This window comes from Mus pahari, chromosome 9 (assembly GCF_900095145.1).
Source record: "Mus pahari chromosome 9, PAHARI_EIJ_v1.1, whole genome shotgun sequence".
Lineage (NCBI taxonomy): Eukaryota > Metazoa > Chordata > Mammalia > Rodentia > Muridae > Mus > Mus pahari.
In genome coordinates, this window is record NC_034598.1 from 16,585,564 (window position 1) to 16,600,120 (window position 14,557).

At 35.7% G+C, this 14,557-nt stretch overlaps 1 protein-coding gene across 4 annotated transcripts in view; it reads left to right on the top strand.

The window, feature by feature from the left end:
* The window catches only part of Ascc3 (activating signal cointegrator 1 complex subunit 3), a 279,428-nt gene that overhangs the window by 189,691 nt on the left and 75,180 nt on the right, over window positions 1-14,557 (top strand). For 3 of the 4 annotated variants that reach the window (XM_021204568.1, XM_029542105.1, XM_029542106.1), the window contains 2 exons: window positions 6,921-7,032; window positions 7,193-7,327. In XM_021204568.1, the coding sequence (XP_021060227.1) occupies window positions 6,921-7,032; window positions 7,193-7,327 (247 nt within the window). Of the gene's footprint in view, window positions 1-2,420; window positions 2,521-6,920; window positions 7,033-7,192; window positions 7,328-14,557 lie in introns of those variants that run through there. The other variant, XM_029542107.1, reaches the window with a different exon arrangement.

Here is a 14,557-nt window from a genome sequence, read left to right on the forward strand (position 1 = left end):
TACAGCTACATAAAAATAAAAACTATGCCCAGAGTGTACAGTAAACTTTTTAATAAGCTGTAAATAAGCCCTTACATTGTTTCTGAGAGACTGCCTTTTAAACAGATATTGTTAGAAACATTTGTCAGTGAATGTTATAAACATTTATCTTTTAAAAATTCTTAATCTTTTTAAATCTACAGGTTAAATTTTAAGATATTTATGTACATCTGTATCTTGCCAAATCAGTTAATTAGGCATAATTTATATCCTCCACCTCATGTATGTTTTGTGGTAATAAGGTTAAAATCTATTACTTAATTCATTTTTAAATACATATTAAGTCAGTCACCCTGCTTTGCAGATCACCAGCACTCAATCTTCCTAGTAACTGAAACTGCATTATTTACCAGTATCTTACCTTTCTGTCTTTACCACACCTGGCAAAATAAGCAAACTGCTTTCAAATTCTGGGCATCAGTGCATTGTACTGTGTATACTCATTTCAGTTTGCTGAGAATATATTTCTTTCTTTTTTCTCTTTTCTCTTTTCTTTTTTCTTTTTTCCTTTTTGGTATTTGATGTTTGGTTTTTCAATTCAGTGTAGCCCTGGCTATCCTAAACTCACTCTGTGGACCAGACTGGCCTCAAACTCACAGAGATCCACCGGCCTCTACCTCCTGAGTGCTGGAATTTTAGCGGTGTGCACTAGCATGCCCAGCTACATTTCTTTCTTTTTAAAGGCTGAGTAGTATCATGTGTATTTGTGCTATTATGTAGTTGTTCATCCACTGGTGGGTGTTTAGATTGTTTTACTTTCTTGGATGCTGTAGAAGATGCTGAGGTGAACGTGACAGCTGGATAATTTGTTAAGTTTGTGGTTAGTCTTATGGGAAATTTTCATACTGCTCTCCAAAATAACTACTAATTTATATTCTGACCAACAGTGTGCAAGCAATCCCTTTACTTTACATCCTCATGACTGACTTTGATTATTATTTTTTAATTATTGTCTCTGTTAAAATCATCTATCCCCAGTGCAAGGGACAAAAACGTAAGAGTTAAGGAAACAGTTAAATTTCTTTAAAAATTACATTTTTCTCATAATAACAGATGCATTTTATCTAATTTTAATTTTTTTTCCTTAGTGCTTTCTTTCTTCCAGTAGAATAAACTGAAATTTGACTTATCTTAGTAGGGAATGGTATACATATGCAAGCTAGCTTCTGTATGTGCTCATGCATGAGTGCATGTGTATGTAATCAGGTAACAAGTTTATGTTTATTTACCCATAGAACAGAAATACTTTTTCCAAAAGATAGTTCTTTATAGATAAATAAGAAACCTGATTGTTCTACATCCCCTTTATTGTACCACCACAATAAAGCTAGCACTACCCCACACTAGCCACTGTTCCTGGCTTGCTGTGTGCCTGCTTATATTCACACATGTTTGTAAATACATATGCATCTATTATATATCTGCATGTGTATACACTCATTCAAATGTGTTTAAACACATTGTTTTCATAAAATAGAAACTATTCCAAATTGAATTTGTGGTTCAATTTGTATTTTCAGTTTCACTGCTTTTAAATATATCTAGGCAAAAATGAGGTCTTTTCAGCTGTCCCCGAGCGCTCTTCCATTATTTGTGTCATTATTACTGCTGCATAATCTGAACATAAAAAAAGATGGTGTTGTAACAAATGACTTCCCAGCACTGACAGTTACTGCAGTGACATTTCAGTACTGATGGAAAATTTCCCGCAAGCTATCTAGCCAGGTTTACATAAACCAAAGAGGAACTGGCTGCCACTGTTAACATTAAATGCAAACTGCTGTAACTTTGTCTCAGTTTCACTTTACTTATAAAACCTTTTTCATTCCTAGATAGGGAAATTTTATCTGTTTTAAAATTAGAAAAATATACTGAGACTTTGTGTGTGTGATTCTTTTTTCTACCTTGATAAAGATTTTAAAGGATAATATTTTTAAAGTTATGTTAGGTTTTAATTGTTTAAATTTTATGGACTTTTACATTTTTATGTCAGGAAGAGCCTTGTTGTGACTTTTTCCCAATGGACTGCTAATATAAGTTAGCTTGTCTTGCCCATGTGCTAGATGCTGTCAGTATCAAACTGCCTTTGACTTTCACACTTCTCAGGGGACTAGTAATTGTTGTGTTCAAACAGCCTGTAATTGTGATCCCGCTGGCTTTCTCAGTACGCTTCTGGCTATTAGAATCATTAAACAGCTCAGCACCTGTTAACAGCATTGTAAATATTCAGCCCTGCTTGTGTGCAGGTTAAGTCCAATATAGAGAAATCTTACAGAACTCAGTCTCATAAATTAGAGCTTCTGACAAGTCAATTACTGCAAAACTGCCTTTCTCTGTGAAAGAAATGAAACAGCATGCTGACAATAGCTTTCTGTTTGTAGCAGACAAAGATGATGACTTGATGATTCGACACAGTGAGCATGGAACTGCAGTCTGCCTGTTAGCTGTAATTAAACACTTGTGTAAAAATCGATGTTTAAATAACCAGTAAGTTATAAATTTCTACTGTAGAGAGTACAACATGAAAACAAGCCCTTTTGGTTAGCTGCCACAGGCTTTTTCAAGTTAGTAAAGTGATTATTGAAAGTAATATTTGTTTGTACTTTGGTTAGAAACTGGGAAATAACAAAGTTCACTCAGAGGAAGAATGGGAACATATTGTATAGTCAATCAGACCATAGCATTTATTAACTCTCCACATATTATGTATCCGAAAACAATTGTTTTACATTTGCATTGTCTCAAAAATTACTTATCTAATTATGTTGGACAATATACTTTTTAGAATTTTTTAATGTCTTGCCTTCAGATCAAATATTAAGCCAAGAAATATGTTTCATAACTCTCAGTAAAGTTCAGTAGCATGGATTGTATTCGTGTTTCCTGCAGCTGTACCTGTGAGAATTTTGACAATAATTAGAGAAAAAAATTTTTTTTTGTAAGGAATGGCTATCAGTAACAACTTTAGATACTTCCTTTTAGAACAAGGTGATTGTTCAGTGGTTAGATTGTGAATAATGTTTTGTCAGGTAATTTATATTATCATAGACAGCATAAATTTGATGAAAGTTTTTTGTTTTAGCAATTGATTTTTTTTTTTTTTTTTTTACTGGTTACAAAGTGTTTGACTGACTGATCTGAATGAAATCCTCAAAAACACTTAGAAGGAAAATTCACCACAAAACAAAATTATGATTAAAAAAGTAAAATAAAACAAATTATAGTAAATGTAGCAAAATAAATTCTGAATCATCTGTCTTAAGGAGATTTAAAATTGATGTCTTTAAGTATTTTTACATCTAATATTTTTTATAGTATGAAGTCGCAAATTGGCATTTCAGTTAAATATTTAGGATAACAATTATTAGTGATGTAAAACAAAATCTTTGATTTTTTATTATACATCCTAATAAACATAAATAAAAGTAAAAATTTAATTTTTCTTTCATGATAATATTGTTTTCTATAAATTGAATTGCATGAAGAATGTTTTTGACTCTGAAAATGATACTATCAATGCATTTTCTTGTGCACATTTACCAGTATTTTAACTTGGAGATGATTTTATTAAACTGGAACTGCTTAACAGTTGTAGATAATATTAAGATGTATAGGCTTAGGAAGCCCAATTAATGTCAGGTATAGATAGAGTCCTTACATTGCAGAAAGTTTGAGAAATTTAATTTTGGGATTAAAAATCAATGAGAAACATTTTAGCAACCTGGAAATTAGTCTACTTTTGATACTTCAAATAGCCAGAATGTTTTATTATTTTATGTTTTATGTTTTTTATTTCCATGTTTATGTTTTTATGTTGTTTTGCCTGAATGTATGCTTGTGCACTGTGTGATTGCATGGTGCCTGTAAAGGCCAAAGAAGAGAATTGCACCTTGTTCCTCTGGGAAATGAGCTAGGGCTCTTAATCACTGACCCAGTAGATCCAGAATTTGTATTTTCACTTTTAAAGCAGAATTATCCGAACTAAATATCAGAAATTAATCATTTCCCAAGATAAAAGACGTAGTTCCTGACTTTTTCTAATGCTTCTTTTTATTTCCACATAGGCTTATTCCATAAATATGAGCACTTTGAGAACATTAATAATATTTATAATTCATTTTATCTCTTCATTGGCAATCTCTGCATTGAGCTTTGTGACAAAAGGTTATTTGTTTAAACAGCAGTACTTTTTCCATGAACAGAAAGGTTTTTGCTAAGCAAAATCTAGCCTTTGACTGATCATTCCACAGGGAAGACTTGGGTGAGTGTAGACAATTCAAATCCTAGTGTCTTAGGAGTGTCAGTGGGGGGGACACTGTGATGTTCACCATTTCCACTAACTTCTGTTTCTACTTAAAATTTATCCTGACATTATTTTAATTCTTCACTCAAATATTTTAAAATAAGTTTTAACTTCTGTAGAAATTGAAACTGCCTCCCACAAAGTCACCTTGGCATGTTTCTCCATCCCTCTGTGATAAAAATTTCATATGGACCTTTCATTTGAGATTGCGGACATTTTTTTTTCTAATCCTGTTCAAACATTGAAACCACCTTGATGGGATTTCAGTGAAGAGTCTGTAATTTTCAAGACCACTCTCAATTCCACTCTTGTCCTTTGACTAGAGGATGGGTAGAATATTATAGATTCCAGTGGAGTTTACTGTCAGGAGTTAGTAAATTGCCATGATTGTTCATGTAACCTTCACTCTTTAGATTTCTTTTCTTCCCCCCCCCCCAAAGGAAAATGGATGCCCTGTCAATTCACTGATCAGAGCTCTGATGTTTTAATAATCAGACTTTTCTTAAGTACAAGGAAAGATTCCCAGCCTGCCCTTGAGTCCCTTTGAAGATGCCGCAGCAGTCCAATTGTAGGTGGGTCCGAGGATCAAGGCGGGTCCAAGGATCGAGGTGGTTCGAACGATAGTGGGCGGTCCGAACGATTGTAGGCGGTCCGAGGACGCTGCATTCTGGGAGATCTGGGGAGGTCCTCTCTGTAGCAATTCTGTGTGCCTGTAGGGGGCACAATATAATGTTTAGAGGGAGAGTGATTAGTGGAGGTGGGAGACCCCAACATTTCCGCCCTTAATATTTAAAAAATTAAATTTGCTGGACTGACACAAAAAATATATTTATGTTCTATCGTCCTGCCCAGGAGCTGTGGTGGCTTAGCAGCCACACTTGTCTTGGATTTTAGTTAGTCTAAGGATGGGGCTGGCAGCTTGAGGAAGAAATCCAGTGTAAGCCAGTCAGAATTTTATTTTACCACTAGGGATCCTTTAGTAAATCTTTGATTAGAAAAACCTGATTTGGGGTGTTTTGTTCTAACAGATCTCATGAAAAATGCAATGTCACCTCACCCCTATTTCCTAGGCCTAGGTAGATACTAGAATATGAATGTAACTTTCACATGATATCTTTAACATCTTGCCGTAACGCCAGCACTACTTATTAAGGGCGTTGACCTTGCCTCCTAATTTATTTACTAAAAAATTATGCCAAACCACGATATAATGTTTAGATGTTGAAGAGTTTTTGTCACCGCTCCTGTAGTGAGATGAGACTGAATAGCACTTGCTTCACTCTGTCCAGTCCGGGTGTAGTTGACCTGCTTGAAAACAAAAGCCAAACAGTTGAACAGTAACAGGATGACAAACTTCCTTGGAAAAGGCTAGATAGTACTCAATCTTAGACTGGTCTAGTAATAATTCCAATATTAATAAAGATAGCTAAAAATCTTTATTAACTGGTCAGAGTTAAGTCTGGCTCGGGCCTCCTGGTAAGGAGCGCACAGCTGTTCTGTAACACTCTTTAGATTTCTTCTCAGGTACAAACAAAACTTCTTGTGGTCAGGGATTTGCCCTTCATTGTTGCAGTGAAAAATGAATGGTCAGATGAATTATCTGTTCTTACAGCATTCATTTGGAAACTACACAGAGCCTGAACCTTTGTGTTTTCTCTGCATTCCAAGATAGAATGCTTAATTTTAGCTTGGTGACTCTCCTTTTGGGCATTAGAACAGCATTTGTTGCATAAACACTAGGGAAAAAAATTCTTAAAATTTACTAGAACTCATGTACCATTAAGATCAGTAGCTCTGATTGATTAATGAAGTCATTAAGGGGAGCGAGTGAGTGAGTGTGTGTGTGTGTGTGTGTGTACATGAACTCATATGTGTATATTGTATGTGATTTCAGCCAAACTTTGCATTTTGTACTTCTTAAACTTAGTGCCTAAGGCTACTTTGAAATAGAATTAATACCAAGTTTAGCTTAAGAAAGTGTTTTCTCATACAGATATTTTAATCCTGTGCTGATGATGTAGTCGGCATTTAATGAAAGTTAGGAATTATTTATGTCTTCATTGAATAATTCTATACTTTTATATTTTGGTCTTTACTTATAATAAATAAATCATTTTCTTTTTTTTTTTTTTTTTTTTTGTTTTTCGAGACAGGGTTTCTCTGTAGCCCTGGCTGTCCTGGAACTCACTTGGTAGACCAGGCTGGCCTCGAACTCAGAAATCCACCTGCCTCTGCCTCCCGAGTGCTGGGATTAAAGGCCTGCGCCACCAGGCCCGGCATAAATCATTTTCTTAAGGTTCATATTTAAAAAGAGTACAAAAACAAAATAGACAGTTTTTTTCATGTGCCATTTTAACTATCTATGTATTTGTGATTTATTATCATTTTCATTGGTGTTAGCAAACTTTAGTTTTAGACCTTTGACCTACAAAATGGGAATGTTAATTGTGGTTGTTTTAACTTTTCATTGAGCTTTTATTTGGTGTAAATTCATGCTTTTAAAGTTCTGACAAAGTTGTAAAGCTGACTTGACAGGTCTAGCAGACACACCTTGAAACTGACCATGCTTTTTTCCTAGCTACTACAGCTTGGGTGACGTTAGCCAGGACTCCATAAACAAGTTCCTGTCACATCTGATTGGGCAGTCTCTGGTTGAATTGGAGCTTTCCCACTGCATTGAAGTTGGAGAGGTAAGACTTGTGAGCCAGCTTTCAACAATACGGCAGGCCACATGGAGCTTGTGCTATCCAAATTTGCAAGTAGCAACTACAGTGTGAATTATTACCCTCGGAGTAATGGAAGCCTCCACTGAATGTCTCATTTGCTTTATTTTATCTTTACTTAAAACAGGATAATCGCAGCATTGAACCACTGACCTGTGGCCGAATTGCCTCCTATTACTATTTGAAGCACAAAACCGTCAAAATGTTCAAGGACCGTTTGAAACCTGAGTGCAGCACTGAAGACCTGCTGTCAATTCTGAGTGTGAGTTTTATACTACTGTGACTTTTGTACTTATATTTCATACTTTCTCTTTGTTTTTTAAACAATTTTTATTAGATATTTTCTTTATTTACAATTCAAATGCTTTCCTGAAAGTCCCTAATACCCTCCTCCCGCCCTGCTCCCCAACCCACCCACTCCCACTTCCTGGCCCTGGCATTCCCCTGTACTGGGGCATATAATCTTTGTAAGACCAAGGGCCTCTCCTCCCAATGATGGCCGATTAGGCCATCTTCTGCTACATATGCAGCTAGAGACACGAGCTCAGGGGGTACTGGTTAGTTCATATTGTTGTTCCACCTGTAGGGTTGCAGACCCCTTCATCTCCTTGGGTACTTTCTCTAGCTCCTCCATTGGGGGCCCTGTGTTCGATCCTATAGATGACTGTGTGCATCCACTTCTGTATTTACCAGGCACTGGCATAGCCTCACAAGAGACAGTTATATCAGGGTCCTTTCAGCAAAATCTTGCTGGCATATGCAATAGTGTCTGTGTTTGGTGGCTGATTATGGGATGGACCCCCGGGTGAGGCAGTCGCTGTATGGTCATTCCTTCCGTCTCAGCTCCAAACTTTGTCTCTGTAACTCCTTCCATGGGTATTTTGTTCCCCATTCTAAGGAGAGATGAAGTATCCACACTTTGGTCATCCTTCTTTTTGGATTTCTTGTGTTTTGCAAATTGTATCTTGGATAGTCTAAGTTTCTGGGCTAATATCCACTTATCAGTGAGTACATATCAAGTGAATTCTTTTGTGATTGGGTTACCTCACTCAGGATGATACCCTTCGGATGCATCCATTTGCCTAAGAATTTTACAAAATAATTGTTTTTAATAGCTGAGTAGTACTTCATTGTGTAAATGTACCACATTTTCTGTATCCATTCTTCTGTTGAGGGACATTAATTTAAACCTCAAGTGTTTCCAGTTTTGAAAATTTACCTGAGAGTCTTCAGGATGGTCTTTCTTCTTTCAAACAAGATTTCTTCTCATTTTTATATAGGATAATCTTGCAACAAATCTGACCCTATGACTCATTCAGAGTAGGATACTCCTGAGTAGAATAGGTGCTGTGGCTATGTGAGCCAAAATTAGTGGCATATTTTGCACTGTCCAGAGGAAGCCTAGTAGTTTTTCCTCCAGCTGAGATTGAAAACTTGCTGTTTATTTGGGTGGTTCTTCTTGAGTACTAACTCTGATGTTACTAAAGAGGCTTTTCATAAGGAACTATATGATTAAACTCTATTTCAAATTAATACTAAGAAAGCTCTTTAATGTCCATGCCCATATTCCCATCACTCACTGTCCAAAAAGAAAAAATTAACAATATGTATCACACATACATTCTGTCTCCATTTACCCCAGAAAACTAAAACCTAAATTTAATGAACTTTGTAAAAGGTTAGAGGTGTCTTATTTTGCCTGCAAGTTGGCTGGCCAATGGGCTCCAGGTATCCACCTATCTCTGTCTCCAGGTGTATGCCACCATGTCTGTCTCTTTATGCAAATGAAAGGCATCCAAGTTCTTGGTGCTTATATAACAGACACTTTACCTACTGGTACATATCCCCAACCCACTATAGTATTTTCTTAAGTATAATTTTGCCCATGATGAAATTCTCTCACTTCTGGGACTAGAGAGATGGTTCAGCAGTTAAAAACACTTGCTCTTCCAAAGAGCATGAATTTGGTTCCTAGCACACACATCAGGCAGCGTATAACTTCATGAAACTCAAACTCTAGATACTCTTCTAACCTCTGAGGGCTCTTAGACCCAGGGCATACATTACAGAAAAATACACATAAATCCACTGTGTGTGTGTGTGTGTGTGTGTGTGTGTGTGTGTGTGTGTGTACATGAATAACTGTATAGATTGAGGAGGTTATATTTCTTTAAGGATATATTCACACATATATGTAATAATTTAAAAATGGAGGCATGAATACAAGAGAGAGCAAAGGGAGAGGTGCATCAATAATTGGTAGGCAGAACGAGAAGGGGAAAAACAAACTAACTTTATTTTAATTTAAAACGTAAAAAAATTTAAACTGTAAAATTTGAAAAAAATTAACCCTTTTTTAAAGAAAGAAAAACTTTCATTTTTAAGCTACACATATTGTCCTTTTGTGTTATTCAAAACAAAAATTATATTAATTGAAATTTTCCTCCGTTCTCAGAAATGTTGCAGAATTGATATTCGCAAAACAGGGTTTTAACGTGTTTCTAGGTGTTAGAAGATGACCATAGGATGAAAAACAATATCAAAACATTGACTCTCAAAAATATTTAAAAACATATCCTGTCATCACCCTTCAGTTATTTTTAAGAAGGTTTCATAATTGTGTTTATATGTATTTCCTCCTGTTGGAAAAGATAATTATGAAGACAGGCTCAGCCATATGACTATCTTTATAAAATAAATTGAAATTCATATCATCTATGTAAGTATTTATGTATTTGTTTCTACTTTTCTGAAGTAATAGAATTTCTTGTTGACTAGGAATATAATTACTTTATTGCCTTTATAGTATTTACCAAAAAAGAACCCAAAAGCAAAAGAAAACATTTAATCAGGTCCATCTTATCTTAACCTTTCTCTCAGAATTTTTGGAATGTAAAACTTGTACTTTTCAGTATTGTGTAGTGGAAGATTGTCATGATTGATCAAAAACATATTAGTCCCGTTTGTATCTTCTACTTTCTACCCTCTGTCCTTTTCTTCTTTCATCAGGGTGATTAGGATGAGCCCAGTAGTTTTCAGAATGGTACATCACATTTCACCAAAGTATATAAGCAAAAGGAAGTTTCTGAAAGTGACACTAAATTCTTCCATTTAATATAGTAAATAAGAAGTTTAACAGAGAGAGATTGCCTAGGTATATCAAAAAATGTTTATTCTCTGCCCATAGTCACCTTATCATCATCTTTTTTTATTATTGTTTTTATATTTAGAGAGTGTGAGGCCTTTGTTATCAGGATATAAAATTTTAGGCATTACCAATGAACTTCCTCCTGCACAGATCAACTGTGGTCTGTGGCTGGGTGACCCTTTGATATAGATCAGAGCACTGGTTATCTGAAAAAAAAAATTAAATACAAAACAAGATATATAGTCTGTCCTCCAAGTTAATCTGTTCTACTTGGATATTTGTTGTTAAAATGTCGTGTTCAAAGGATGTTTAAGGGAATACCAAGTGGCTAAAAGTGAGTGATTAAAGCCTTACAATGTGGGTGGTGGGTCAGTGTACGTGAGATGTGTTCATAATTGGGAAGTGATTCCATCAGATCTTACTTGTGTAAAGTCAAGTCATCACTTCTGTTGAGAAACATTGTAGACCAAAGATGAATACTTTCAAGTGTCAGAATAAGTCCACTGCCAGTGAACTAAAATAAAAGATGAAAGTATGACCATCCAATGTGATCTGTGTGGGACCTGGATTATTTCTCTACAGACCAGGGAAGGCAAGTACACAGGTGTCAAGATTAGACCAACCTGGCATGTGCATTGTCTTTCCTGTCTCTTTACCTTGTAGGTGCTTAGGAATATAGTGCTTAGGAATATTTTATCCTTCAAAATGTTCTGGAGTTTTTCTCTTTGGAGTGTTGAAGCCTATTATATGACCTATGATAATTTCTGCAGATTATTTTTTATTAGTTAATTTATTATTTACACTCCATATTCTTTTCCCATCCTCCCTCCCCTGTCCACCCTCCTACTGTTCCACATCGCATCCCCACTCCCCGTCTCCACATGGATGTCCTTACCCCCCACCCCACCTGACCTCTAAACTCCCTGGGGCCTCAAGTATCTTGAGGGTTAGGTGCTTCATCTCTGAATGAACACAGAACCAGAAGTCCACTATTATATGTGTGTTGGGGGCCTCATATCATCTGGTGTATGCTGTCTGTTTGGTGGTCCAGTGTTTGAAAGATCTCCAGCGTCCAGATTAGTTGAGACTACTAGCCCTCCTCCAGGGTCACCCTTCTCCTTAGCTGCTTTCAGCCTTCCCTAATTCAGCAACAGGGGTCAGCTGCTTCTGTCCATTGGTTGGGTACACGTATCTGCATCTGACTCTTTCAGCTGCTTGTGTGTCTTCTGGAGTGCTGTCATGCTAGGTCCCTTTTTGTGAGCACTCCATAGCCTCAGTAATAGTGTGAGGCCTTTGGACCTCTCCCTGAGCTGGATCCCACTTTGGGCCTGTTCCTGGATCTACTTATCCTCAGGCTCCTCTCCCTTTCCATCCCTGTAATTCTTTCAGACAGGAACAATTATGGGTCAGAGTTATAACTGTGGGATGGCAACTCTCTCCTCACTTGATGCTCTCTTCCTTCTGGAGGTGGGTTCTATAAGTTCCCTCCCCACTGCCATTTCATCTAAGGTCCCTCCCTTTGAGTCCTGAGAGTCTCTCACCTCCCAGGTCTCTGGTGCATTCTGGAGGATTCCCCCAGCCTGCTATCTCCAGAGGTTGCCTGTTTCCATTCTTTCTGCTGGCCCTCAGGGCTTCAGTCCTCTCCCTCCCCCCCCAGCCCCCCACAATTCCCTTACCTAAACACTTTCCTCCTAGATTCCCTCCCTTCCTGCGCACTTTACATCATTCTGTTAAAAGCATTACTGTAATACTCTTAAGAAAAATATTCTTTTGCTGTATTTTTCTTGCGTATAGTCCCTAATATAATTGTCTTTATAATTATAGACCCATTGTGGGTGTAAGGCTAAAGATTCTATTGAGACTATTCTCCTCGATAATCTTATTCCTCAGTAGGAACACACTTGTTTAAATTCTGTCTATCAAATAAAAACTAGTTTTTTGAGTACTTACTATATGGTTTGCATTTTATATACATTATTTCAACAATCTTTAACAACTTCGTATAGTATAATCATATAAATAATGAATGTCACAGTAGTAAGTTTCCTCCTAACTCATACAGTGTAGTTCCTTAGAGGTATCCCCCAAAACCTAACTTTCTCTTCTAGACACACTGTGGGACATTTCTAATCAATAAAAATTTTTAAATATTAAGATGTTAAGGTCATGTACCTTTAAAAAATAAACAAGAGTTAGTTTTAAAGTCATGTGTGATCTTGTAACCTAGATTGTAAGTATTGAATACAAATGTTAATCGCTGGCAAAAATAATCATTTCAGAATTCCTTGTTGAAAATATATATTTGAAGTTTTAAACCATCTGATGCTATTTTGAAAAGACTGGGTATTTTATAAGAACCCTTGCCAAGTCTTTTTTAACACCATGAATTAATAAGCTTCATAATTAAGGCAGCTGCTTCACACCTCTATTGTTAACCAGTGACATTACATCTGTCCTGCTCCATTGATGCCCTCCTCCTACTTATTGAAGCATTTAGCAGTTTTGGCAACAGGGATTACATAGATTGTAGTTAGTAGTCTAATTAGGTATAAGTGAAAATCCTGAGGGAAAAGTGCATTTCAAAAGTAATTTGAAGAATCTCTTAATGATGCTGGCACAACTCCAGAGCAGAAAGTGTCCATCGTCATGGCCCAGCAGGGTCAGCTTTGATGTGTTTCTAGGTGTTTAAACGTTAACCTATTTAGAAACAGCAATGCAAATGGAAGCTTTTAAAGTTGTGGAATCTGTTTCAACATATTCTTTATTATGTACTTCCTTAGTGTATTAATAGTTAAGAGAAAGCAATATATATATTCTAAATGTACTTAAGGACTTTCAGATTTTCAGGTTTTTTTTTAATTTAAGAATTATTTTGCTATTTATGTTCTTGTAACTGTAGAAATATGACATTATGCTTCTCTATCAAAGATGGAATACAATTAATCTTTGTTTATATCAAGCATGGGATTATATGCATATATGTCAGTTTGTGAATATCTTTTTGCCCAGCAAATATTAGAATATTGAGTAAAAGAACAGATTTCTTATATTAAAATACAGCAATTTCAATTTTTTTTAAAGTTTTAGAACAACACAGCATATATATCAGTGAATTCTTAGAATTGTCAGTACTACTTGTTTTAAAGCCAAATGAATGTATTGCCATGGCCAGGGCATAACACTTTGAGGAATAGAGCATCATAAGCCTTGGATCTTGTCTTTTTTCTAGGTCAGCCACAAATCTTTGTTATCAAATCACAAAAACATCTTTCTCCAATTTATAAGGTAATTAGAAAAATAAGTAAATTTGAAGAGATAAACTTAAAACAAAATAACTTAAAATATTAATAAAAATAGTATTTTTGGGTGGGGCCTAGTTCGTAAAATGAAAGAGTTCATTAAAGGAAATGAAAAGAACAGAAAGGTTAACTTGACAGTCATGCCATCAACCTCAGTAGTGTTCTGTCTCCACCTAACCTCATGGTAGTCACAGGATCCCATCTGTGCTCTTTATCCTCCATGTGGGGAATCCTGATGTGACACATTCCAAGGTTTGTGAGAAGAGCGTCCTTACCCTCTGCCTGGGGGCTGCCTGGCATCTTTGGAAGAGGCACAGATGGCAAATGTCTTTTTTAAATGTATCTTTCTATTCTCTTTATGTTTTCCCCTGAGACTGTCTTTATTCTCCTTTATCCTTTAGGTTTTTTGCAGTATTCTAGATTTACAAGCTTTCCCTAATAAAGTGAAAAGAAGTGTTTTCATGGTAAAAGATGTCAGTCTCAGATAAGTTTGTTACCATTAAAAGATCAATGTTCTTAATCTATTAGGTTCTGTGAATAACATCTACCTGAAATTTATCCTGTTGTCAATTTTTGTTCATTTTTATTTTTTACTTACTTTGGTTTCCTAATTAAGTGCATAGAAAAAAACTGTCAATTGCCAGTATTCTAAAAGTTAATGATTAAATAGGATTTTTAATTAAGACATGAGTTATAATACTAAATTGTTAATCTTACTTTCACAATCACATACAACTTTATTATTTAAAAAAATCAAAGACCTACTCTTGCCTAAAATAACAAAATCATAATAAAAATCATAATAAAATGTAAGTTCTACCCAATTTCAAGAAACAAGACAATTGAAATCTGGTCTCCCAAGCAACATATGAAATGTCATGTCTCTCTTCTCTTTGATGTTTTGTGGGTTTTTTTCCCCTGGAACTATGTATATTATTTTACCATTTTATCTAAATTTGCAAAGCATATAAAAATTCTGCTCATAACTTTCTTGGCCTCAACTGTCCATAGAAATATTCAGTTATTGCCGTTTCAGATTCCATAA